A 27,532-nucleotide genomic window follows, 5' to 3' on the forward strand; every position below is an offset into this window, starting at 1 on the left:
GAACAAAGGTGATTAATTATCAGAACATGAACCAGCAGAAGAATGCAGCGAGAAAGTTATTCAAAGGAATAAAAAGCTCATGCTAGTTTTCAGGAGGCATTGGGCTAGCAGCACCTCCTGCAGCCAGCACGTGGGAGATGCTCCCACCTACTTGTGCTGACAGTTCATTGCTGGAAAGAAAATCTACTTTTCAGAGGATCCAAAGTGCAGGAGGGCAGCATTGGAAAAGCAGGAGAAAAGTGTGGGGAGCACAGTGATCTGCAAGGCTCCTGGCCCAGAGTCAATACTACCGCCCCTCCCCCATTCTCAAAAAGGGTACAGGTACTTCCTGCAGGAAAACTGAAATGAGAATCACAGAATGGTTGAGATGGAAACACCCTCTGAAGGTCACCTTGTCCAAATCTCAGAGTCCCAAGACCATGTCCAGTTGGCCAAGTTTATTCTATTTCTTCCCCCTATGAAAATTAAATATTATAGGACAAAATATAATTCTTCAATTTCCAAACTAGCAGAGCCACACTGAATGCTCAATGTATACAGCATTTTATTGTTTGGACATATGTTACAATGGACAAACATATATTACATATGCTATACAAAATATACATTCTGATGTGAAAAAAATATAAATAGACCATAGGAAATAGCAAGAGGGAATAAAAGCAGATTTGCTCTTGCTGCTTCTGACCCCTCAGTTCCTGTACCGATAGCGCTTTGGCATTGATTGAGGCAATTGCTTGTTTTTACTGAACAAAAGAAGGCCACTGTCCCCTCTCCAAAGGGGAAAGAAGATGCACATGATTTTCTCCTCCAAGTCTATCAAGTAAGTTTTTCCGCAGCAAAGTGTCACCTACTTACATGCATCAGCTATTTACAACCAGCTTATGGACTTTAAATGCTCATGGAAGGATGTAAATGTCTTAATTCAGGATTCAGCTTTTATAGGCCACTCTCTCACAGAAATCAGAGCAGCTTTAGCTGCACTCTCTGACAGCCAGCATAGTCCTGGTGCCGACAGCAGTGATTTTAAAGCCCTGGTCCAGGCCAAGCAGGTCTCACCGACCTAAAGGGAATTCCCTTGCTCCAGGCAGTTGTATCCCGGGTACTCCCAGGGTTTGGGCAAAGCCAGATGCATTGTGACAGATCTGTGTGAGCTCAGCTCCTACAAAGAGAGAGAGGAATGAAAGAAATAGGAACAAGCATTTGCCAAATGGTGATGAGAGCAGCAGCAGCAGCAGCAGGGATGCATTTTTCCCACTCCTGGGAATCACACCTGCCAGCAGTGCCCTGTCCCAGCAGCCTGAGTGACTGGCTGAGAGAGCAGCCCACAAGGATAAGGCTTTGCTGCCGCTGTAGTTTCATGGCATGACCTTTCTCATCTGGATTTAAACCAACAGTGCTGGGTCCCTGCAGCATGGATCACTGGATTCAGAATAAGCACTGTGCCTTAAATGCTGTCTGGGAAGGAAAAGTCTGGAGGAAATAAAACCAGAAAGAAATGAATTTAAGATTCTTTTTTCCTTTTTTTTAAACCTTTCACCTGTCACAATCCAAAAACTTACACACCTGTGTTTCTCTCCATTTTACCCAAAAGCATAATTGGATCCCCTTTCCACTAAAGCTGCTATCTACCAAAGCAGCCAAGCTGGCTTTGAGAGCATGGGAAGAGCCCTTGAAAATATTCGCTCATTTGGAAAGATTTGACTATTATTCCTGTCCAAAGAGCCATGGGAAAAGCACCATTATTCCCAGTGTTTTCCCACTCATTTACTCAAATACTTCACCACAATCTCTAAATTCAGCTGTGATTCTGCACAACTAGACCTGACAATTGAGTCACAAACCCTTCAGTCCAGGAATGGATCAATGGGAATTCTCACATACCTACAACCGAGCTGGGCCAGAAAGTGGTTTCTGTCTTTATAAAAATATCACACAGATGGTTTTATTTGGGTACAAATCCTACAGCTCCAAAGCAGGCAGCAGTGACCAGGAAGGAAGCATCTCACTCTAAAGGTGTGACCACAGAGCACAATGTACCAGCTGAAAACACATAAAAGAGGAGTCTTTTAACACCTTCAACAAAAAGAGGATTTTCCTCCCCAAAAAAGAACTTGTCAGGAAGTCTTTATAATGTCACTGTTCTTCCTCATTTTGTCAGGCGCATCTCACTGGAACTATCGAGTCTGAGCTTCCTCTGTCGCAGCAAGATTTTTCAGGGCTCTCTGCATTGTGTCATTTCTCACCTGTCAAATATTTAAACATTTTGACCACACTAAGGTTTAAGGGAACTATTAGTTCAACAGTTTAGCCCGATTATTTTACAACAGAAAAGGACCAGTGTTTTAAACTCCATATGCCTTTGGCTATGCAGAAGAAATAAGTATTTATCAAGTGCTCTCTCGATTTACCTCATACTTTTCATCACCACATTCTTTTTAAAAGTTCACTTAACTGTCAGTTAGGTAACATATGGAGACCGTCTCAACAGACACAATACAAAGAGGGCTTTTATAGATAACCTTTTGTAGATAACCTTGAAATTCTGCTAATATGAAATGGATCAGCTTGCAGCCAGGTCAGCCAGGCACACAGTTGTAGGCAAAAATGAAATTCATCAATATCACAGTTCTACCACATATCTATAAGTAAATGCACTTCTTTTCAAAAGACAGCTCTATTCCCTCATAAACAAGCTTTTGGTTCCCCCAAGCCCCCCATATGGCTTGATATGCAGCTGTCAAGACTAACTATGATACATACTTTGGCATAATAAAAAATAATTTACATTACAGCCAACACATTTATATGCTTAGTGTATACAAAATATTTATAAATGCAAGTTTATTTACAACTAGAATCCATTATTCATAGAAGAAAACAAGCCCCAAATTTAGACTGGCAACAGACACCTGCCAACAGTCTAAGGAAGGAAAAGCTGGCCAAGAGTTTTATGCTTACAGTTCCGGGGGAATAATTCCACGAGGAGGCCCTGATGGTTTGTTTCCAAGAAGACAAAGCACTGTGAAATAGCTACACACATTCTTGAGAGCTTTTCAAAGCATGCACCATCACAAAGGCTGCTTCCCGATCACACAATCCATGTTTTAATGCTATTTTTGTAGATGGCACTAATTATCCACATGTTCTCTGATGCATATTCCCATTTTCCAATGGAGAAAGTGCAGAAAAAAGGGCATGTGCCACCTCCTCCAAGAGAGTCTGACTATTTAGTACTTGCAGACACATACATGAGCATCTTTGGCCTTGGGGATAGTCCTGAGGTAGTAAATACAGTCAGTCAATCTGGATTTGCTTTCAAGGCTTTGTGTTTTATGTGGTTTCACTGTGGTCATGAATGTTCCGTGTCCTGCTGAAATCAAAGTTCTCCTCCTGTAGCCTGTGGCAGGGTCTGGGTGTCGCCTGGTCCCGGTCACTGTTGGCGACACCGTCACTCCCAGGTGGCTGTGGGGCCTCGTGGGCCAAGGGATGGTGGAGGAACTGCGGGTGAGAGCAAACCAGGTCTTTGCTGCCTCCCCCCCACAGAGGAACCTGGAAGGGCTCTGAGGGAGAAAAATTAGAAGATGAACAGGAGCAAGTTCGTAGAATCAAGGAATATCCTAAGTTGGAAGGGACCCTTCAAGGATCATTGAGTCCAACTCCTGCACAGACATCCCAGAAAATCCCACTCTGTGCCTGAGAGCATTGTCCAAACACCGTTTGAGCTCTGGCAGCCTTGGAGCCACAACCATTCCCTGGGGAACCTGTTCAGTGCCTGACTACCCACCAGAAGAAAAACCTTTTCCTGATACCCAATCCAAACCACCCCTGACACAGCTCCTGCTGTTCCCTCAGGTGCTGTCACTGCTCACAGAGATCAATCACACTCAGATTTTAAACAGATTTGAGCTCTGTGACTCAGCAATTACAATCGTTCTGAGTTGATTTTCTCTGGTTTTGAGAGTATATTTTACTAGATGCTCTCCTTTTCCAGCAATCTCTTACAGTAACCAGGAACACACAGAGCTTCAGTGCGAATTTTTAAAAAGGTGATCTGGAAGAAAGTCAACAGAAAAACAACTAATTTAGGGAGTTCTTTGAACCTCAGGCGAGCTCAAACAGAAAGGCTACTCGAATTTCCTATGTGAAGCTCCAACTTTTGGTTAATACATGCCCTTGAAGTACAAGCAAAGGCTTATATTTTACATTCCACAAACTTTTAACTGCAGATTAAAAAATTACATCTCAAAATTACATTGCTCTCTTCAATCTCGGGTGCAAGCTGTTGTTTGCTGATGCAACATGGGCATTTGGAGAACAAGTGGTTAATAAACCTGAGTTATTCCACGAACTACTGGCACTTGAAAGATTAACTGTGTGTCAATAGTGAAGGGCAGCATAACAAAAGCCAAAGTTACCAGCGAATATAAAGCAACAAAAGGAAAAGTGGACACTCACCAATAATCTGCTGGGAAGACATCTTCTTGTCACTTTTTTTGTCATGGTTGGTAAGGAAGACAGGCACATCTCTGTCTGCTAAGAGATTACCCAGAGCACTGGTTTCATTCTGGGTTCGTGCTGTGTACATTTCCTTGGGCATCTGCACCATGAGATTTGGGAGTGCTTGATCCAGGGGGTCCTCCTCAGTGATGAAGGCATAGGGACAGTAATCTCGGGTCCGGGAGTAGATGTTGGCGTTGTCGTAACAATCTGAGCAGATCACTAACGGTGCTGCGCCACCTGAGGAACACAACGGAAAAATAAAATACTCTCAAAAAGGATGAGGATGCCAGATTTCCACAGGCTTTATGTCCTGAAATGATCATTTATTACAGCAACACAATCTGAAGGGCCTTTTTACAGTTAAGGGAGTAACAGAGTACTCAGCTTGAGAGGTCACGTGAGAAACCTCCCAGATTCCCCTCTGTCTGAGTCCAGGACATCCCTCTGGCCACCCTGGAGGGTTTGGAGACCAGACAGGGAGGTCTGGGATCTGTACAAGGGGGTCAGCCAGCCTCACACAGAGGCCAGGAGGACACTGCCTCTGATCCCTGGCCATGGGAGTGAATGCCCACATTGTATGAAGAATCACAAGCTGAAAGAATTCAAAATAAGTAGTAGTTAGTTTATCATAGAATGTAAATGTAGAGTCTAGGATTTTTACTATATGGGTTTGAAGAGGCAAGATGGAGGAACTGGGAAGTGGTCCTGTTCTCCTTGTTCTTGTTCTTTTCCCCCATTTTCTGCTGAGTTGTATCACAAGGATCGGTTTAGAGTACAAATGACATGTTAACATAGGTAGTAAGTATTGGTAAGATTCTGTAAATAAAAAGTTCGTTGTGGACGGTGGTTGGACCAGGGAAATGGTACAAAGGGTCCGGGACCCTCTGATCTGCCCCAGTCCTGCCGCGTGTCCTGCTCTGCTGGAGATACCTTGCAGAGCTGAGAAAGAACTAAGATAATGTACCCTGCCAGGGATGCCTGGCAGAGTTGAGAAAGAACTGAGAGAAAATGAATAATAAACAACCTTGGAAACATGCTCTAGCGGACTCAGCCTGTCTTCTCTGGCTCCGGCGTGAGACCTTTTGGGCAAGAGAAGCTCGAAAGCCTTATTGCCCCGGGGAACAGCAACCCCGACGAAAGTCTCAGGGAACAGCAACCCTAAGACCCCTCATCCAAATTCTCCAAAGCAGTGCCCTTCTGAAGGTGACCAGGGGAACCATGGACATGTTCCCCTGTTTCATGGACAAAAAAGTTCCATGCAGGTCCAGCCAGCTTGGGCACCAGGGTGAAACAGCCTTGGGATTAAACTGGGATACGTGCCCACGTCCATCTTGGCCCTGACCTGCCCCTGGCATACCCACACACATCAGAGCTGATAATAAACTGGTCACTTAGATGAGCTGCTTCTCAACTCCTTCCTGATTCAGGCTCTAGTGCAGTGGGACTTAGCTGGAGGGATCACAGACAGGTGTGAAAAACTTACACTGAGGATCAATTTTCAAGTCAGCCTATATAATGAGTGATGAGTCCTCAGCATTTTGATGGCAAAGAAAGCATCTCTGTAAGCTCAATGACATGAACATCCAGAAAATTGTCCAAGCAAGGTAGGGAAACAGTGCAGACGCCTTAGTTATGATTTTAACAACCCAACTACATGTCTGGCACAGACGGGAATTTTATACCAAGGATAGGAGGCACAGCTAGTCAGTCATCTCCCAAGCATAATCTATTTCCACCTCTTCTGCCTGGGCTCTTGAGATGCCAAATGAAAGAAACAGGATAAAGATCTACCTTCACACCTAAACTGTGAGGATGAGACTGTGCGCTGGCATCCTGCCAAGGCACTGGCAACACACCTGAGGGCTTTGCTTACCATCTGTGCTTTTGTGCACATAGCTGCCAGCTGGAGGCATCAGCTGCTGATGGCTCCCTGCCTCCAAGTTACTGTAGCCTTCCTGAGGCTCAGACAGTGTTCCCTGGGAGGACAGGTAGCTGGGAATGTCAGCAGGTAGGTTCATCTCCTCTGCAAGGCAGAATTAACATTGGCAACATTAAACAGTGTAAAGATTTCAAGGTATTACCAGCACTATTCCCTACATTAAGAAGAATATCCAGAATTTCAACTTGCATGTAGATATCTTTTTTCTACCTCAGTAATTACAAATCCAGATGGCCAGTTCAAAGCTGACAGGGCCAGAAAGAAAATTTATACTTATTATTCGAGGCCCTGAAAACATTTCTAGGTTTATTCAAATATTTACCTCAAAACTTTACTGCTTTCCCTCAATGTAGGACAAACCTAGTGTATAAGGAATAGAATTAGCACACTTCTGGTATTTAAAAGAACCTCTAAAATGGAGGAATTTGAGCAAATCCTTGAAGGGATTTTAGAAGGAAATCTTCAGTTCTTTAATCTTATCCATTTGTAACAAATCCAGAAATTTCAAGTGTTTTGGATTAAAAACAGGACCGGAGACTGCTGATTTACACTTAACCTGTGTTAGTGATGCTGTAATCTTCATTCTTCCTCCTCATGTGGTAGATGACGATAACCCACACCAAGGACGTTCCCACCACACAACACACAACAACAATAATCACGATCCCTACTGTTGTCCAGCTGTCCTCCTCATGGACAAGGGCACTCTGGGAAGAATCACAGTTGGGGGAAGCCAGAACATTTAGGTAGATATGGCCACGCTCAGTGCCCAGGGTGTTGGACATGATGCACGTGTACTTCCCAGCATCCTCCAGTCCTGCATCCACTATGATGAGGAGCTGATTTGCCGCAGCGAAGAAATGTCGCTCGGTGACTGTCAAGGGACCATCGTCCTTGGTCCAGTTGAGGCGGGGGGCAGGACTGCCACCAGCTATGCACTGCAGGACAGCAGTTTCACCTCGGGTCACTGTCCTATCTTCCAGGGGCCTCATGAAGGAAGGAGTTTCTGGGACAAAAAGTGAAATTTTAAGATAACTTCAAAGAATCATGGAATCCTGTAATGGTTTGAGTTGGAAGGGACCTTAAAGATCATCCTGTTCCACCTCTGCCATGGACAGGAACACCTTCCACTAGAGCAGCTTGCTCCAAGCCCCACCGAAGCGCCTCAAGCACTTCCAGGGATGGGGCAGCCACAGCTGCTTTGGGAAATCTGTGCCAGTCCAATTCTAAATTTGGCCATAATATTAAAAGTCACTGTCTTCAAAAAATGCTGCACTCTGGAAGGAACAAACCTTCCATTATTACTCAGTGCAGTTCACAGGATGGGCCAGCTTGGAAGGGACCATAGGAGGTCATCTGGTCCTACCTCCCTGCTCAAGCAGGGTCATCCCAGAGTAGACAGGACAGGATTGCATCCAGATGGCTCTGGAACATCTCCAGTGAGGGAGACTCCACACCCTCCTTTCTGGGCAGCCCGTTCCCACACAGTAAAGAAGTTCTTCCTCACATTCATGAAGAACTTGCTGTGCATCAGGTTCTGCCCATGGCCTCTTGTCCCATTACTGAGCACACCAAGCACAGCCAGGACCATCCTCTGACCCCTCCCTGCAGACACGGACACATATTCATGAGGACCCCTCTCAGCCATCTTCTCTCAAGGTTGAACAAGCCCATTTCCCTCAGCCTTTCACAAAATCATGAAATCATTTAGATTGGAAAAGGCCTCTAAAATTATCAAGTCCAACCATTCACCATTTCCTTGTAAGAGTGATGCTTCAGTCACATCATCATCTCCATACCTCTGCTGGTCTTGCTCCAGGAACTATGCACCCCTCTTGTCCCAAGGAGCCCAGAATTGGACACAGCACACTAGATGTGCCTCACTAGAGCTGAGAAGAGGGGGCAGGATCACCTCCCTGACCTGCTGGCAATGCTCTTTCTCATGCATCCCAAGATCTGAATGATCTTCTTCATGGCAAGTTTGTTACCTGTGACAAAATTTGCTCAAAGGCAACACAAATTACTTGCCCAATTGACACTGCTGGAATAAGATATGCCTGTCAGCTCCTTGCAAAGATCACACTAACCCCAATTCCACTGGGCAGCTCTGCAACTCAGCTTCTAAAGCTTCACTGTGTGAACACCCCAGCAACTGCTGCTTTTTGTATTTTAATTTCATTCTCCACCATTTCAACTTGCTGCTTATAGCTAAGCTACAATTCCACTGCAGATGCGCAGGGATCCATCTACCAGGACAGGCCAGTCACACTTACCCAGCACAGTCAGGGTGGCATTGGCTGAGAGTCCCCCTGCGATATTCTGGGCCATGCAGCTGTAGATCCCCATGTCTTCCATTTTCACATTTGCAATGAAGAACACATCGTCCTCAGGCATGACATGCATCCTCCTCTCTCTTGCAGCAGGGAAGTCTGTGCCACCATCCTTCTGCCAGGAGATCTGTGGTGGGGGATGGCCCTCAGCAGCACACTCCAGCCGGGCCATGGCCCCAGTGCGGATAGTGAGATCCATGGGAGTTTTCAGAAAAGAAGGGAGCTCTGGATCAAAGGGCACATCAATTCAGCATTTTCAGTGCCAGGTAAAATGCAGCAAATGCTCCATAGCAGAGAGAAAATTTGAAAACATATCTGAAACACTCCGTAAGAGAGAGGAACAGATTCTTCTGAAGAACTGCACAAATTTTCAGTGGTTATTTTTACAAGCCTTTCTCCCAAAAGTTAAATACAGTATCTACAATGGTCATAGAATCGCAGAATGCTTTGGGTTGGAAGGGAGCCTTAAGACAATACATGCCCAAGAACAAAGACACTTTCCACTCTCCCAGGTTGCTCCAAACTCTGCCCAGCCAGGCCTTGAACACTACACTTAAAGGGATGGGGTAGCCACAGCTTCTCTGAGCAACCTGTGCCACGGCCTTGCCACACTCACAAAGATAATTTTTTTCCTAATATCCAATGCAAACATACTACATTTCAGTTCAAAGCCATTAAGTTCCTCTAAGATGATTTCTCATGGGAATAATTCAGGGAAAAGTCTTTGCCACATTTTTCTTCCCTGCTAACACAGAAGGTAAGCTTCCATCTCATCACTTCTGCTCTGAGGTACTGTGGGGATCAGTGGTCTGCTGACTGATGTGAACACTGTTTTCTTACCTCCCCTTCCCTCAAAATAAACAGGATCATCATGGCTAAAAATAAAAAAAAATACTTTGCTTTTGACTTTTCAGAGTTTTTACCACTTATTTTCAGATGAGTCTTCCCCAGTTTTAAAAACGTGGGCAAGGTGCTGAGTTCTGAGGAGACAGCAGAGGGAGCTTATCGTTTAAAGAATTCCACCTCCAATTAACCAGATGAACAACTAATTGTGTTCTAATAAAGCACGGAAGGCAACTACCACTTTCAAGAAGTGAAAAGAGGCTTTTTATCCACAAAAAACCTCCAAACCACTTCCTTCCAGCTATACAAAATGATGTGTGATACTTCTAAATCCCATTGATATCTTCAAGACTATTTTGGGCCAGCTTTAGTGAAAAATAGACCTGTAGCTACTTAAATGAAGTTTTAGGTTCAGAGTGTTTCTCCTTTTTTACCATTATCACTTACCATTGACAGTCAGCTTGGCTTTGTTGGAGTAATTGGAGCCAAAGTGATTGGTGACAATGCACTGGTATTTCCCTTCATCAGTGAAATTCACATTGAAGAGGTGCAGGACAGTGGTGTATTCCAGCACCTCCCCACTTTGCTGCTGGTACCTGGCAAAATTCTCAACCTCTGCATCATAGAGGAGCTCGCTGTCTTTGCGCCAGGCTGTGGCCATGGGTGAATCACTGCTGCTCACAGCAGTGCACATCAGCGTCACATTTGTGCCTCGTAAGGCCACCGTAGTCTCTGGGTGGACTCTGATATGCGGTTTAGGGAAATTATCTGAAAAGAAAAGCACCAAGATGAGCTACTTTCCTCTTAAACTTGAATTAATATTGCAAGAAAACTCACTCAAAAGACAATGTAAGCAAAACCAAAACTTTGGGAACATGTGTCCTGCTTGAGGTGCACAGAATCAGCTGTTTTGAACTGGAAATGAAGCTGTGAGGGAGGCAGAAGAATCAGCATTGAAAACAATCAGCGTTGAAGTGCAGTGCTGAGCAGCCCTGGCTTCTGTCCAACTGTCTGAAACTTGCTGTATTTAGATCACATTTAAAAATCCTGCTCAGCTGAAGAGGCAGGCCATTTCATGAGGGACTGGGACTTATTTTCAGATAGTTTAAATATCCTGAAGAGTCTTGAAGTTTTACAAGCACAAAGCATAACAAGCTGGCAAGTTCACTATCTCATTCCACTTGATGAAACTCATTTCCATATCCATTATTTCAGCAAGGATACTCTCATAAGCACATGCAGAGCTCTGTCAGATGCCACTGTTGTGGTAGTGAAGTGGGTGTGTGCACCTACATGACTATTATTGTAGCCTTTGCCACCAAAGCAATGAAAGAATTGCATATATACAAATACGTATTAGATTGTTCACCAGGAAAAGGAAACATCAGACTAATTCCAGGCCTTCCACAGACTTCAACCAGACTCTGGATAAAGAGTCTGAGACCACCATACACATCACAGATACAGAGCACCAGGAAATGTGCCAGAGCCTGAACTACTCTAATTTTTGCCCAGAAAAGCTGTGGCTGCCCCATTCCTGGAATAGCTCATTGCCAGGCTTGCCAGGGCTTGGAGCAACCTGTTCTCATGGAAGGTGTCTCTGTCTATGGCAGGGGTGGAACTGGGATGATCTTTAAGGTCCCTTCCAACCCAAACTATTTTATGATTCTGTGATATTCTGCTGGTATGGGCAAGAACCAGGAAGAAAGTGTCCAATAGACCTTACAAAGCTAAAGGTAGTCATAAGCAAGGAGAATGGAAGCATAATCCATTCATAATTTTCACAAGTAAGCTACATAAGAAACAATGCCCAACAGCACTACTTCCTCAGGCTAACTTCAGTGCTCAAACAGCACAAAGTAGAGCAACAGGTGCAGAATTAAATTCCAAACTCACAGCAGACTCAGTGATGTACATGCACCCACACGGGCACCATGGCCAGGACCAAGTACCTCCCCAGCTTGATTTCAGCTACAACACTTGTGTTACTGTGCTTTTGTATCAAAAGTCACTAAAAATACAAACCACAAACAAAGTCATCAGGGTCCACACTGAGAAGGCTTTGTCCTGCCAACCACTCAGGGTGAGCACAGCTGACACTGACAGCCTGCAGCAAATGGCTCTCACTGAGCCACTGGGGCAGCCATTTCAACTGGCAATCACAAAGCAAATTGCTTGTATTCAACACTCTGCAGAAACAGGGCAAAACAAAAGGGTGAGTGAAGTTTATTTCACATGCATACATGTGATTTCACGCAACAAAGCAACTTAAAGCATACATATACAGAAACATCAGATTTACAGTATTACTTTAAATGTATGGGTATTTATTATAAAAATCTTAGCTAGTTATGCTAAAATCAGTCCCTCTATGTCAGCATTAAAACCTTACATTTCATTTCAGTCCTGAAGAATATAAACTCTGAGTTCCAACTTCTAAAAAAGCAATCCCAAAGCCACTAAGCCTGTCTTTACAATTATCTCAACCCTCTTTAACGCATTGAAAAGGAACATAACATTGCAGAGCAGCTCCATGTTTCAAACTAAACACAACTGCCATTATGAAATAAGCAGAAGCCTCAACTCTCATTTTAATGCCAGCTGATAAATATTTAAGGCCAAAAATGATTTGTTTCATACAGGTATCAACTTCAGCTTGTTTTCTCTGCTCCACAGAAAACCTACCAACAGGAAACAATGATGGGTCTTTTCTTTCCTATCATCTGCTTTCAAAGTTTCCTAAGTATTATTACTCATTCCCTGGAGTGCCAGACACCACTCTGAATTGACTTCAAGACACTGGAGGGCTGAGTTTTGTTTGCTATACTCCAAGTATGAGTATAACTGACTTGAGACAGTCCAGCATTTAACAGGAAGCAATCTGCCCTACGATGAAGGCAGTCACGGGAGAAAAGAGGCACCAAACAAGCCAGGATTCCATCCCGCCCTTTGCCTGTACCTATCAATGACTCATCACTTTTAAAATACATCACAGAAAGCAACGAAAGTTTTTAACACCCGAAATCATCTCCTCACAGTGGCAGGTCTTGCAGACTAAGTCCATCTGGCCGAAGTTAACTGATGGAGTAACAGTTTTATACCAGATTACAACAGTCAGAGACTTCATTTCACAGAAAGGTCTGCATTACAGTAGGATTAGTCTTGGGTGTGAAGGCCACTTCACATTATATTACCACAGATGTCTGAGGACCACAAGAGACCTATCAGCTTAAACATCTGCTAAGCACATACAAAATCTTGTCTAGCTGTAAATTTTAAAGCCTCTTCCTAGCTCCCCAAAATAAGAAGAAAAAACACAGGGTTTGCTAATTTGCCTGAAAGATTCCTGATGAATTATTTGGTTTGTTCACTGCCTACATGCAGCGCTGAGGTTGCTGCAAAATCATAGGATAGGAAAAGCTTAATGGTTCAGCACTGCAAGACAAAGTTAATTCCTACCAATTGCAACTAAGGAAATGCAGGTGAAGATTTTATCAAACCTTAAATCTAAATATACTGCTACCATCTTTGACTTGATAATTTACCAGCATTGCTACAAGTATTTCATGACGAAAGCAGACACACTTCAGACAACTTCAAATAACCCTACAATGGCTGAAGAATTCTTTCCAAGGTAGGGCTTGTAAAGAATCTCTAAATAATTGTCATGAACTTACAGCTCCTTCAGCTGAGCCTGGGCAAAGGCATTTTCTTGGATAGACATTATTGCATTGTTGCTTAAATCTCTGTAAGTTAAGGAAAGAGCACAATAATGAGCCGCTGTGATTTCATATGTTCCCTTCAGTTAAATTCTTGAAAAATCTCACAGAGAACACAAGACTGAAGTGGACAAATAATTAGGAGTTCTACAAATTCAAATACTTACAGATGTTCAAGTCCCTCAAGACCAGAGAATGCTTTTTTGGTAATTGACTTAATTTGGTTTCCTTGCAAGATTCTGAAAATAAAGGCCCAGAAACCAGTCTGAATGTCAATATCAGTTCACAAACAAGACCCAAAACAAGTTCCCTATGATGCTTAGCTGCATCTTTTTTTCTAATTCTAGCTGAGATACAGTACTAAACAGTATTTTTTAGCTTAAAGGCTCAACTAATTTTCCTGAGAACAGGGCTTCTTTTCTATTTTCAACTTAGAGATTTGTCAAAAGATAATTTAAGTTAGGAGGATGAAACAGCAGTAAGTAGAATTTAGGAGTAAACCTGTAACTTCCCAATACCAACCTGCTACCATCACACAACTTCCCAGACTGCACCCTCACACCAGGCTGTTTGTTACAAGCAATGTTTGTAACTACACAGGATGGAGCTTCCTATAAAGCAGGTGGCACTGGATGAAAAGTGCAGTCTGGGTATCCAGAAGTTTGTTAATGCAATAGTGTTTCGAATTTGCCTAAAAATACTTTGTGTTTTGGGGTTGTTTTTTTGATAAGTAGTAACTTTTACCCAAACCAAAGAAGCACAAAAAATGACAATCATCACACAGAGGGAGTGTGTGTGAGGTAGGTATACAGAGGTATTCCATAATAAACGCAGTCAAATACTTATGCTTAATCTCATCAATTTGGTGTTGTAAGGAAATGCAGTGCCGTGTGGACTTGATGCTCCCCAACAAGGAGCCCAGGGCTACATTAAGATGTTGTGGCACAGAAGTGGAAACACTGTGAGAAAGGCTTTCTGCCTCCTGACATTGATTTACAATTACTTAGTATTTTGCATTCCCCCTCTCTGCATGCCTGGGAAGTGCTGTAGTTCCCCTGATTTGTAATACATACAGTTTATCCAGCCTGCTGAGTCCCACAAAAGCTTCATTTGCATCTTCTATGGCCCAGGAGATCTCGTTGTTCCGCAAGTCCCTGCAGGAGAAGACAATTCTTAGAAAGAAGCCTTGGAACACCATTGTGACCAGGGCTGGTGGTGAGCTGGGGAAGACAAGCCAGGTATGGGGCTCTGGCACAGTATCACCTGGAAGGTCTCAAATCTTTTACAAAACTAAGTTTGTCAGGAGATGAATTTCTCACTTCAGAGAGGCCAAAGGGGAACACTTCATGATAAATGCTCAGTCAGCACCACAAACAAATTCCACAGAACAACTTCTTGATGTGGCATTTATGGAAAGCCCCGTTCTGACCAGCACTTTTCATATGATGGACTATTTGCCAGGAGCTGGGAGAGGCTCCTGAAGCAAGTTGGTTCATGTAAGGGAATTAACCAATACACCAGCAGCGTTAATCTTCACGAGTAAAAGGCTTATACCAACATTAGCATATTAAGAGATTACGCCCAGGTTACAGTGTAGGCCTGCCAGGCACACTATGGTTGGATATTCAAAATGAAGTTGATATTCTGCTCACAAATCTCATTATCAGCTAATGGGATTTCTGACTGACCTCAGCACAGCACTTCAACCCCTCATGGAGAGGAGAGGTCTAAACAGCAAAAGCAATAGGGCAATACAGTTTGGAAAGGATTAAAGGCTCTTCAGAGAGAAGATGAAATAAATTCACTTGCATTTTTAGCCTGAATGGCATGGACTGAGCCAAGAGCATCTGTTTTGATACAACCATGCAGAGAGAGGAGTGTATTTAAAGGAAATCACTCTAATAAAAAATAGTCTGCCCTGTGTTTTACCAGATATTCTATGCAACAGTTAGATGAAGCGTCAAATGAGTCAACTGACACAAAACTAGCTGCATACACAGGCAACTGTATATATCACTCATATAAACACCTCTTTCCCTGTGCTTATGAGGGGAAAATGAAGTATCTACTTTCTCATTATGCGAGACTGTAAACTGTGTAGAATACCATCGTGGAAGAGACCAGGATCAACCTCCAGGACAGAGTGGTAATACACAATTTTCTTATTTTTCTTACTTTGATATATAGAAGTCTTGTTAAAACCTCACACAGCGGTCACTTCCACAATTTGTATTTATATACTTCCAAGTTTGTGACAAAAAGAAAAGAATTTCGTATTTCATGCATCACAAGGTCTGAAATATGGCCTTGGAACTTGCTCACATTAGACCTTTTCCACCTTGAAACTTGCTCACATTAAATCTTTTCCTCAATATTCAAGCTAATGTACCCAACATGGAGCTGAGCTAATAATGACTTTATGAATAAGATGCCAAATTAATTTCCAAGTTGCTCCTTTTTGTGATTTGAAACATATTTCTAGAATTATCTCAAGATCCCCTTAAGAATATTAGACTGTGAGTGCAGGAGAATACAAATGCCAAACTGCTCACAGTATTATGAAGTAAATAATGTGATAAAATGTAAAACTTCAAGACTTCAGTGCTATTCTTAGATACATATGTAATCCTAGCTTGCAGTTTATGTACAGTTTTACAGTTTATTCTCCCACACTGCAGAGTGGCAGGTGCTGGACATACAGAAATATGTACACCAAACAACAGCACACAACCAACAATGGAACCAAAAACACATGGTACCTCTTGTTTTTTCAAATATTTTTACACCCCACTACTCAGACCACTTGGCAAAACGAGTGAGCAGCCCAAAAGAAAAGCTCCTCTTTGTGTGAGAGGAGTTGGCTCCTCATGCCTGGCTGGGCACTAATGCTTGGAGCCTTGTTAATCACCACTGCTCTCCATCCTGTACATTCCAGTCCCACAGCAAAGGGCCAGGCCCTCGCTGTTGACACCTCTGAGAGCCCAGGAAAACCTGCTAATTAATCTGTTCTTGTTCTTTTTCATGTCACTCTAAATCTAAGAAATTTGGTTTAATCATTTAATTAAAAGGTTGCATTAAGGTTAACAGAATATGACTATTTAACATAAATCTCTCTGGTGAGTTTGCTTATATAAGCATTCATTTAATGAAGTGACAGAGGGATTATAAATTTTCACTCCTTTCTCAAGTACTGTTGTTTAGGATAATTACAACTGTTCAGATCTACTTGAAACAGGACTGGGTCTTTTCAGAAATATCCAACATTTGCCATGAGAGGTCCTGGCAAGTGCAAAGCTGTGCCTTCAACAGCAAGAAACAACTCTACACCTCCTGTTAGGTTTGAGGTCATCGCATGAGCAGGATCAGCTAAACTCCACCTTCTACAACACAAAAGGGTTCAGTCCTTGGTTTCTGAGGTTCCAAACCTAAGAAAACCCTCTATAATACAGAGCTCCAGGCTATTTGCTCCACAACTGGATACACAAGGTACCCACACCTCTCAGAACTGGCAGGACACACATCTGAGCACTCAAGGTCATCAAGTCACTGTTTCTTACCACTTCTAAAATTGAGTGGTTGGTTTCTTTCAGCTGGGCTGGAATTCTGTCATCTTGCCAAGCCAAAAGATTATCAGCCCTACCACAGCTGCAGGCAGGACAGCACCAACAATGATCTCAGGCTTCCACAGTGCAACATCCATTGTCTCTACTTCCAAAAGCTCCACTTAAATTAAAATTGCATTTAACTGAAATTTCTGTTTGAGATTTTCTGTACTTACAAGATTTGAAGATTTGTCAGACCTCTAAAAACACCATCAGCAATGTGATTAATGTGATTGTCACCCAGGTTTAGCTTCTCCAATAAGCCAAGTCCCACAAAGGCAGATTCCTTGAGGCGAGTGAGCTGATTATATGACAAGTCTCTGGAAACAATCAACACACACTTTAAAGGCAAGCAGGGGGGTTAATTACTAAGATACTATCTGACTTGATTAACTATTGTGTTCTAATTTCTCTAACAGAATACTTATAACTAAAATACATCATTACCATGGGCCCAGCAAGGAAATTGAGTACGTCCTTCGGCAACATTCCAAAAACCCCCAATGAATAGCAGCCCAGGACTTACAACTCAGCAAGTCTTTGGCAGAATTCCCATGCATCTGGGCTAATCCTGGTGATGGCATTCTGGCTAACATAGAGTTGTTGCAATGTCCGCAGCCCATACAGCCAGCCCTTGTTTACTTCTGTTAAGTTATTATGTTCCAGTTCTCTAAAGAATTAGAAGGAAAAAACATTTGCCAAATAGATAATGAAACATCTAGTTACAAAATTTCACCTTGTGGATTTCAAAATATTTTACTAACTTTAAGCCTCAGACAACACAAAATGCATGATTCTTTCAATCTCATTAAGAAAAATGAACTAAAGTATATGAAGAACTTAATAACTCAGCAGCTTCAGGGATCCAGTGGCAGAAACAAAACTGTAATCACTATTTGCAAAAATAACTTTTTAAAAAAGAAGTCTTTTGCTGACATTGCATCATACATCCTTGTGTTCACGCTGTCAAAGTCATGCAGGAAAGAACAACCCCATGTTATGGAGACTGCAAATGAAAACCAGCAAAAAGCAACTACAGAAGCAAACATTCTTGATCACCATGTAGGAAGAAGCTGGAATGAGGACCAACGTAATGGAATCACAAGACTGGTTTATGTTGGAAGGGACCTCAAAGATCATCCAATTCCAACTCCCTGACATGGGCAGGGACACCTTCCAGTGGACCAGGTTACTTTATTCAACCTATTCAGTCCTATTCTACCTGGCCTTGAACACTTCCAGAAAAGGGGAATTTTATCTTTCCACTTCTGAAGTAACCAGACGTGACACAAAAATAATGGGAAAATACTCTTTTCCTTTGATTTCATCAATATCTTGGCACAGCCCTGACGTAAGGGAAACCATTCTCCAGAGCCATTTTCTTTTTGATAAAAAAATTCCACAACCAGGCATACTCACAGTTCCTCTATATTACCCAGGCCAAAGAATGCTCCATCCATTAGTCTGCTAATGCCATTGCGCTGCATTTTCAAGGACTTTAAGGATTCCAATCCTTGGAATGTAAGACTTTCCACTATTTTAATCCGGTTCCTTTTCAGTTCCCTTTCATAAAGATGACATTCACATATTAAGACACCTTGCAACAAGCACCACTGTGTGAAAGTCAAGAACATGCTGAGATTAATAGCTCAGCTGTAAATGTTTTGATGTTTTCAAGACTGTTACTTACAGAAACTGCACATGAGGCAATCTGAAGATCTTTGGTGGAATCATACTTATCCTGTTTCTGTTCAGTTTTATCACCATTAGTGAGCTAGATAAGTTATCAAGGCAACCTGCTTCTAGAGTAGTTATTCTGTTGTTACTCAGATTCCTAAGGAAGGAAGGAAAAAGGAAAGAGGCCTTTCAGAACATAGAGAATTTAATGAACACAATGGCACCTCAGAGCAACCACTGATTAACAAAACTCAAGACTCTTGTGAAGTCACATGAGAAATCTGAATTCTAGGATACCAAGCTAAATCCTTTTTCCCAAAGGAATCAGTGTGAGAAGTTGATTTTTACTGCACATCCATGTCTCAGTTAGAAGTAGTTAACACAATGTCCACAGTGATCTACTCAAACAGGGCAAAAATTATTCCCAGTCCCTGATGGCTTATGTACCTGCATTCTGACAAGAGCAATTGATGTTTTCCATGTTATTTGGGAAAATACAATACAGATTGGTATGAAAACTATTTTATTTCAAGGACATTGGTACCTCCATTGAGCACTGCTACCAGTTCAAAGCTGTGTAAGGAAGCCAACTTTAGGACACTAATTTAAGAGGAAATGAGGTCTCCAACATTATCATTGTAGAGCCAGGACTCCCAGAGACAGCAGGTCACTCATACTTACAGGTACTTCAGTTGCATTCGTGGAAAGGAAGAGGCTTTAATTTCTGAGATAAGATTAGAACTGAGATCTAGATTTTCCAATGAAAGGTAGACCTGGAGTTGCTCAGCATTTATTTCTGGAATGGTATTATGCACCCTGAAAAATACCAGCAATAAATATGATTATCTCAACACCTCATCCTTCCAGCTGCACAGCTGAAACAGCAATAGGATTCTGTATATCAACAGTACTAGTAAGCTTCATGAATGGGACATGCACCACATGCTTCCAAAAGTGTTAATTCCTAAAGCAATACTGCAAATCCAAGAGCTATTTGCCACTGTGACATATGAACAGATTCAAATACTGAGGCCTATAGCTGAGCTGGCCCCTGTGGGAAGTGTCATTCCTGGACTGAATCCCACCCCTTCAAAGCTGCCTGCCTTGGTTGACTGCATTTTACTGGTAATTTAGGGTGACTTGTTTATCTAACTGATTTGTATTTCTTTCAAGAGTGCTTAGATATTCCCTGATGCTCTTTACATGACCAGTATTTCAAGAAAAAAGATGTTTTCCTACAATTTGATAGCAGAATTCTAACATGGTTCTCCCATTTGTTAATCAAGAAAAAGACAGATGAGCTATTACTTACAATGAGAGAAGAGTTATATTGGAAGTTGTTTCTCCAAAATACGGAATTTCACTTAGCTCATTGTAATTCATTTTCCTTAAATAGAGGGCAAAAAAAATTACTGACACTTCAAAGAGGAAAAAAAATCCTTCTGTACACAGCAGAAATAACTAACATCAACACATTTAACAATTTTAGTGTATTAATAATACTTAGTAGTTGACAAAAAAGATTACCCAAGAACTTAAATACTAATAATTTTCATTTGAATAGTGAAACATGCTAGCTTTTCTCATTTTCATGGATACTATTATTCCTCTTTCATTTAAAATCAGCTATAGCCAAAATAAATACATTTAATTTCTCTTTAAAAATGTTGGTCCTCTGATCTTTCACAGGAAGATTTCTGCTCACAACACAACAGTTTTATACATAAAATGTGCTGTCAACATGGAGCATCCATTTTTAATTAACTTGCACTGAATATTTTTGCAAGTCACACCAGGTATCTTGACGTGCAATAAAACACCCTAATTAGAATTAGGTAGGATATCTTTAGACTTTATCCTCATGAAAAACAACTTACACTTCTTGGAGAGTATGGACAGACATATCAATGTTCCAGTTGGATGATAATAAATGATTATGACTTAAATCCCTAGAGAACAGAGAAAAAAGTTATTTAGCTCCTGAAATAATAATAAAAAATCTCAACAAACCCAAAACATGTATACTTTACGCAATCTCAAGTTTGAAACTATATTTATGTATTTTATGCAATTGCTCCTTCACTAAAGAAAAGAGTTTGTTTTAGTGGTCACTCACAATAAATGTCTAAACATTTCTGTTTCTCTGTTTGAATCAAAAAACTTTTGACAGGAAGATTGTACCTGACCAGAGAATTTTAACTTTAACCCAGAGCTTTATTAATAAGACCTGTCCACTGCAAGAAGGAAAAACCTTGCAGGGACATAAGAGCAATTTCTTACAAAAGGCCCATTATTGAACTGCTGTAGCATCCCTGTTTTCTCAGCTTTCCCAAGATGCTGACTAGCCAAGGGAGGCTTATTTTAAAGGAACAACATATACAATATTCCCAAACAAGCTGGAGCAGAGAGAACCCTGAGGCTGGGAATCTTACAGACAGAAGCTTTAGCAACATTGGTTTTACTTATAGGAATCAAATGCAGAAGTTGGACTCTTTCGATTGGCAAGAGTCATTAAATGCAGCTTATGCTCACACTGGGTGTTGGTGCTATTCCCATTGCTATAACTTTACACAGTATTTTACTTTTGCCTTGGACTTGGTGCTAAATGCAAGATGGGTCCATTTCTAAGCAAAGGCTGCCTCTAGTCATGACATGACTCAAAGAAGAACCAAAAAAATCAGGTTTGTGATGGAAACATGGCCCCAGCCAAACCAGAAAGGACAGGCAGATGTCAGTCCAAAAGGTGAAAACAACTCATCTGTGTGACACTTCGCTGGCACAAGTCCAGCACAGAAGTGAATCCCCCAAAGCTCATGCCAAGAGCCTGAGTCGTTGTGTCTGAACAGACTGACACTGCCACTATGCTTGCAGAATACGACTGGTGCCCTCACCGCAGTCGGAAATCTGTTAGTGAGTGCAGGAATAACTGGACACAGCTTATGTCTCTGAGCTATGCAAATGGAGAAGGGTCTAAAAGGGCCATACAAGGAGTGGCTGAGGTCACTCAGCTTGTTTAACCTGGAGAAGAACAGACTGAGGTCAGGACTCACCAGGGTCTGCAGCTTCCTCCCAAGGGGCAGCTCTGATCTCTGCTCTCCCTGAGCAGTGACAAGACCCAAGGGAACAGCTGAGCTGTTCGTCCTGTGTTACAGGAGGGTTAGGCTGGATATTACGAAAAGGCTCTTCCTGCAGAGACTGCTCGGGCACTGCCCAGGCTCCCCAGGGGAGTGGCCAGGGCCCCAAGGCTGACAGAGCTCAAAGGAGCATTTGGACAACATTCTTGGGCATAGAGTGGAATTTTGGGGTGTCCTATGTAGGGCCAGGAGTTGGACTCCATGATTCTCGAGAGTCTCTTCTAGCTCAAGATATTCTATGCCAGCTAATTGTTCCAGCCTGGCAGCAAGGCATCATGCTTCCCTCCCCATTTCCAATTCTGATGTCAAGGAGGGAGCTATAACAAGCTACTTTCAGCAAAGCTGTTTCCCTCCCTATGAGCTCCTCTGGTAAGGTCCTGTATCACTGATCCTTTCAGCATTGCTGCAGTAACATTGTACCTATTTATTACAGTTAGTTTTAGGATTATCAGGCAGGCAGCAACTATGCTGATGCAGGAGACAAAATCACACTTTCCAACCAAAACTACATTGATCTGTTAAAATTAGTATTAAAATGTAAATGAGCTATAGTTCAAAATATTTCCATTGACAACCAGGTTTGGACAAGCCACAGCACCCACACACTCCTCTGTTCTTGCAGTAGCTTTGGGCCTATGCTTGACTCCAAATACACCGAGGGCCAAACTTGAGCCTGCAAAAATCATTAAGTCCAACTCCTGGCCCAGAACAGGTCAACTCCAAAATTCTACCACATACCTGAGAGCCTTGTCCAAACACTTCTTGAGCTCTAGCAGACTATTTTTCATCTGTAAGACCAAAACTTACTAAGAGACAACACAGACTGACAGTGGACAGACTAGAATAGTTATAGTTGTTAACTTTCACTCAGGTTCAGCATAAAGATTCTGTTCTAGCAATGAACTATTAAAATCCTGGATGTCCTGCCAAGTCAGGCAGTTGCTAATATATTCTTTTAATTATACCAAGATGCAAATTATACAGATAGAGCAGTGTGGGTGTGGAAACAATAAAAAAAAAGAATCAAGAGAACCTGGAGAACTACAGCCAGTTGCAGAACTATTCTGCAGCTCTGCTTCCTCAGTACATGTGGTAATTAAGCCCTAACACTAGGAAAAATACAAAAACAACCAAGTATGAGCTGCTCCTCAGTAAGCTTCCCACCACAGGGGGCTGAAGGTCGAGATACTCTCTCCAGCTGCCCAGATTCCCCTGAACCCAGCTCAGCCTCAGCCTCTGGGCATCCCCAGGAGCCTGGCACAGACAGGTGAAGAAAATACATTCCCAAATCCCAGCAGTAGACTTTCCTGGATTTTTCAAATTTGCAGGGACCCAGCCAGTGCTGAGCAGTCTAATCTTGGAGTAGTGCATTTAACCAGAGAGGGAAGTACTAAGCCATACCGTTTCCCATGAACCGGTGTGCAACAGATGGAGGAAGGAGACAATGGACATGGAAGTTAACAACACATCCTTCAAGGTGTGCAGATACTCCACTGATGAGCAAAACCGGGCCATGGGTTCTGAGCCAGACCAACCTGTGTGTCAGGCACAGCTAGCAGGCACTGACATAGATCTTGGAAGAAAGATTAGTACGCAAAGAAAACTGAAACTTGATTTTTGTAAGGCTTTCAAGAAGAATATAATAGAATACTTTAGCTGGGTAGGGAACCTACAACAACCTTTTAGTCCACCTACCTGACCACATCAGGACTGATCAAAAGTTAAAACTGTTCAGCACACTGTCCAAATTTCTCTTAAAAACTGACAGCCATAGGGCCTGGGTGATGAGAACGTGCTAAAATCCAGCCATCCCTCTGAGAAGCCTACTGTCATTTACTGAGATAGAAATGAAGATTTCAATTCAGAAAGCAGAGGAAAATATTTTTCTATTATTACTCAGATTTGCACTACAACAAAGTTTTCATTACAATAAGTTCTCTTTCAAGAAGTTGGGTATAGTTGACATTTAAAGTGGTTCTGACATTATTTATATCTACATTCTATTACTGATGCTTTTCTTTTTCAAACAGACCAACTGATCACAAAATACAGAATGAAATACATTGACTGATTTTCTGCGTTTAGAGATCATTCAATCACACAGCTAAGATTCCTGCTATCCTGGAGAACCAGATGCAATTCCCTAGCTCTGGAAAAGCCAAAACCAAAGAACCCAGCAGCCTTTAAGCAGCCTTTGCACTGTAATTGGCAGGCCCAAGATGTGCAGAATACAGACCAAACATGTGAAATTTGTATTTTAGAGATTCATCTGGTATTGTATATAATATCATCTAAACATTCATTTTGAACTTAAGTGGTACTCATCTCTTAAGTAAATAAACCAGAACACACATACCAAACTGATTATGGATGATGAAGAATGATCTTAATTGAGCCAAGCTGAGCATACTGTGACACTGTAGAGGTGCTGATGCAGAATGCAGGCAGTCAGTTGAGCTCACCAAAAAATATCTACTGTGAACAGAACTTGCTGAACTAATTAAGTGACACCCGCACTACTTTCATTCATCGTCTCTCTGGTTACCAGGATATATAAACACACTTACTACTATGGGACTGGAGGCAGTGACCACCAGCACTCTGCTTCCCTCTGCCCCTACACACAGGGCTGGCATTCCTTGCTCTAAAGAAACTAACATTAAGAGGGAGACATGTAAAAAAATATTCCCTAACTCCCTAACTTGACAACACTTTTCATCATCCACCAGGTTAGCCACAAAACATATATAACTTCAGAGGAAAAATAAAGTTAGTTGCCTGAGTACTTCCCTCATGAAAACCAAGTTCTGCTCTCCTGGCTTTACTAAAAACAAAAAGTGAAAATAAAACCATCTTGCACACACACACTGGAAGCACCACCTGTAAGTAATTTGAAAGTCAGGAAAAATAATTTTTAGTCCTCAGTGCCAGTTGAAATGATATCACAGAACTAACTGAGAAAAGCACAGCAGGGATTTGATCATGTGACAAAAATTAGGCTTTGCTTAATTTAAACATTATAAGCATTTAAACATTATAGCTGGTAAACATTATAGGTCATTTAGATTCAGAACTGCTAGAGTAGTCCTAGTGAAGAAAAAACATCAGCCATGCTTCATGTGCCAAAATCCTGAAAGCCACAACAGAGGACAGACACAGAACAGAGTGAAAGCAGCCCTGGGGAGGACTCGGGAATGTTAATGGATGAGAAGCTCAACAGAAACATGCATCTGCAACCCAGAACAGCTCCCCTTAACCCCGCAAAGGTGGATTCCAAGAGTGAGCAGCAGGGGAGGGGAGGATTCTGCCCTTCTGCCCCGCTCAAGTGAGCTGCCTCCCACCTTGGGGGAACTTGACACCAGGAGGACGTGAAGCTGTCAGAGCAAGTCCAGAGGAGGTCATGGAGATACTCCAAGGGCTGGAGCCCCTCTGCTCTGGATAAAGGCTGGGACAGCTACGGGTGTTCAGTCTGGGGAAAAAAAAAGGCTCCAGGGAGACTTTAGAGTCCCTTCCAGGGCCTAAAGGGGCTCCAAGAGAGCTGGAAGGGGACTTTGGACAAGGACTCAGAGTGAAAGGACACGAAGGAACAGCTTCCCACTGCCAGAGGGCAGGGTTAGATGGGATTTGGAGAAGAAATTCTTGGCTGTGAGGGTGCTGAGGCCCTGGAACAAGTTGTCCAGGGCAGCTATGGCTGCCCCCTCCCTCAAAGTGCTCAAGGCCAGGCTGGATAGAGTTTGGAGCAACCTGGGATACTGGAAGGTGCCCCTGCTCATGGCAGGGGGTGGAACAAGATAAGCTTTTAGGTCCCTTCCATCCCAAACCAGTCTATGATTTTGCCCTTATTATTGTTTGCTGCATGTCAGATTGCACAACATAGCACAGTGTCAGCTGTGCTTCTTCCCACTGGAGGTTGTGCCAAGCAGCTTTAAACACACCCTCTGTCAGCTTGAACAAAGATACAAGTATTTGTTGAAGCTTGAAAACTTGCTCTTCAAACAGCATGGGTATCATTTTGTGTCTTAGCCTCCTGATGAACTGCCTTTCCCAGACACTGACAACCTCCCTAACAAGTTCCAGTATCTCAGTACCTCTCTGAATACCAAAGGTTTCACACACAGGTTGTTGTACTTCTATGCTGAAATACATATTTTCTCTTAAACGTTCCCAACTGCTGATTGTGTGGAGAAAGGAGAGAACTACAGAACCTCATAAAGGTGGTGACAAGCTTCCTTGGACACGTCCAGTTTTTAACACAGATCAGACTCTTGAGTCCACCTAAAAGAATTCCTGGAGCTAACTCCAGTGATCTGTATGTTTGTAGTATCTTCCCAACAGGCTTAACTTTCTGTTGGTCTGGAATAATGTCATTTTTATCAACCAGGAAGATTGAGAACTCCAAGAGGGACTAAGAACTCTGTGCACAGAAGCAACTTTTGATCTTGCTCATATCCCAGCACCTCTTCCTCCCAAATATGTTGTAGCCAAAGGTGACAAAAGCAACGGTGACAGGGACAGCAAAGTTAAGGAAGGACGAAGGTTTAACCTGTGTGAATACTATTTAGCACATGGTCTCATTGAACACTTGAGAGCAGTGACTAAGGGTGGTTTTGAATTGCTTTGTGGGATTTCTTTAGAAAAAAAAATGGCAGCAAACATCACGAGGAGTCCACAATGGTTTAACTGAGGGAAAAGGAGAGCATCACTGAATTGCACAGCAATAGCGGGATGCAGAGGAAACCAGAAGCAACCGGAAGTACCACAACACAGCTGAGGCTGGTGCTTGAAGGAACACTTCCAAGCACAATCCGAAAAGAAAATGTACTACAACCTAACTTGAAACAACTTTAAGTTCTGAACTAAGTGGCATTAATAAGTAACTTACTAACTACAACCTGCCCGAGCTCCACCCTCCGCTCCCTTGTTGCGTGAAACAAGCGTGAAACTGCGATCCGGGACCCTGGCACATGAAGCTCTCGGGGCCGGACTCTCGCCATTGCCCCCGCCAGAGCCAGGCACCACTGCCGGGGCCGCTCTGCCCGCAGCGCTCCGGGCTCCGTGCGAACATCCCGCGGACAAAATCACAGAATCAATTAGGTTCCAAAAGACCTCCAAGATCACGGAGTCCAACCTATGACCAAACACCACCTTGTCAATCACATCACGTCCAGTCGTTCCTTGAATACCTCCAGGGACCGGGTCTCCACCACCAATGTCCAACCCCCCTTTCTATGAAGAAATTCCTGCAGATGTCGAACCTGAACCTCCCCTGGCACAGTTTAAGACTATGTCCTCTTGCCCTACTGCTTGTTACCTGGGAACAGAGCCCGACCCCCACCTGGCTGGGAGGGGAGTTACAGAGAGAGATAAGGACACCGAGACCCGAACCCTGCCAGCCATTCAGCCCGGGCCTCGAAGCGTCCCCGCCGCTGGGCCCCAGTGCCCCGGCCTCCCCCGCCCCGGCCAGGCCGAGACCTGCGCACAGCCCGCCGCCCGTCCAGCTCCGCAGCCCCACCGCGCTCACTCACAGCCCCGTGGTGCCGGCGGGCAGCGGCGGGATCCTCCGCGGGCCCGGCCCGCTGGGCAGACGCTGCCGGCTGCAGTCCAGCAGGCCGCGGCGGCACGAGCAGGGCGCGGCGCAGGGCTCGGCAGCGCCCGCCCGCGCACACAGCGCTGCCGCCGTCAGCAGCAAAACGAGCAGCCGGCCCGGCGGCAGCGCCCCGCGGGCGGCCCGCGCGGCCGGCCCCGCTCCCCGCATTCCCGGGCCCGGCCGCTCCGCCCCGCCCGG

General features: G+C 43.3%; 1 protein-coding gene across 3 annotated transcripts; it reads right to left on the reverse strand.

Annotated features, from left to right (window-relative positions):
* Positions 1-527: 527 nt before the first annotated feature.
* LRIG2 (leucine rich repeats and immunoglobulin like domains 2) lies at positions 528-27,532 on the reverse strand. 3 transcript variants are annotated; one of them, XM_063418086.1, is made up of 18 exons: positions 27,273-27,532; positions 20,491-20,562; positions 19,926-20,000; positions 19,295-19,429; positions 18,627-18,770; positions 18,356-18,499; positions 17,463-17,606; positions 17,113-17,256; positions 14,408-14,488; positions 13,502-13,573; positions 13,293-13,361; positions 11,641-11,804; positions 10,063-10,383; positions 8,716-8,997; positions 6,999-7,448; positions 6,377-6,526; positions 4,459-4,740; positions 528-3,563 (listed from the first exon to the last, which is right to left on the reverse strand). In XM_063418086.1, the coding sequence occupies exons 1-18, from the start codon at positions 27,500-27,502 to the stop codon at positions 3,334-3,336; spliced, it is 3,189 nt and encodes a 1,062-aa protein (XP_063274156.1). In that variant the 5' UTR covers positions 27,503-27,532; the 3' UTR covers positions 528-3,333. The 3 variants fall into 3 exon arrangements, with proteins under 3 accessions (XP_063274156.1, XP_063274158.1, XP_063274157.1); XM_063418088.1 differs by lacking the exon at positions 27,273-27,532 and adding an exon at positions 24,104-24,612; XM_063418087.1 differs by lacking the exon at positions 27,273-27,532 and adding an exon at positions 23,149-23,164.

The sequence above is a fragment of the Prinia subflava genome, chromosome 23, assembly GCF_021018805.1.
Source record: "Prinia subflava isolate CZ2003 ecotype Zambia chromosome 23, Cam_Psub_1.2, whole genome shotgun sequence".
NCBI lineage: Eukaryota > Metazoa > Chordata > Aves > Passeriformes > Cisticolidae > Prinia > Prinia subflava.

Coding starts and splice junctions, on each gene's coding strand:
- LRIG2 (XM_063418086.1), bottom strand. CDS start 27,502: ATGCGGGGAGCGGGGCCGGCCGCGCGGGCCGCCCGCGGGGCGCTGCCG. Junction 11,805..13,292: donor CAGGCTCAGCTGAAGGAGCT/GTAAGTTCATGA, acceptor CTGTTTCTGCAG/AGTGTTGAATACAAGCAATT. Junction 6,527..6,998: donor TTACAGCATCACTAACACAG/GTTAAGTGTAAA, acceptor TCTGCCTTGCAG/AGGAGATGAACCTACCTGCT.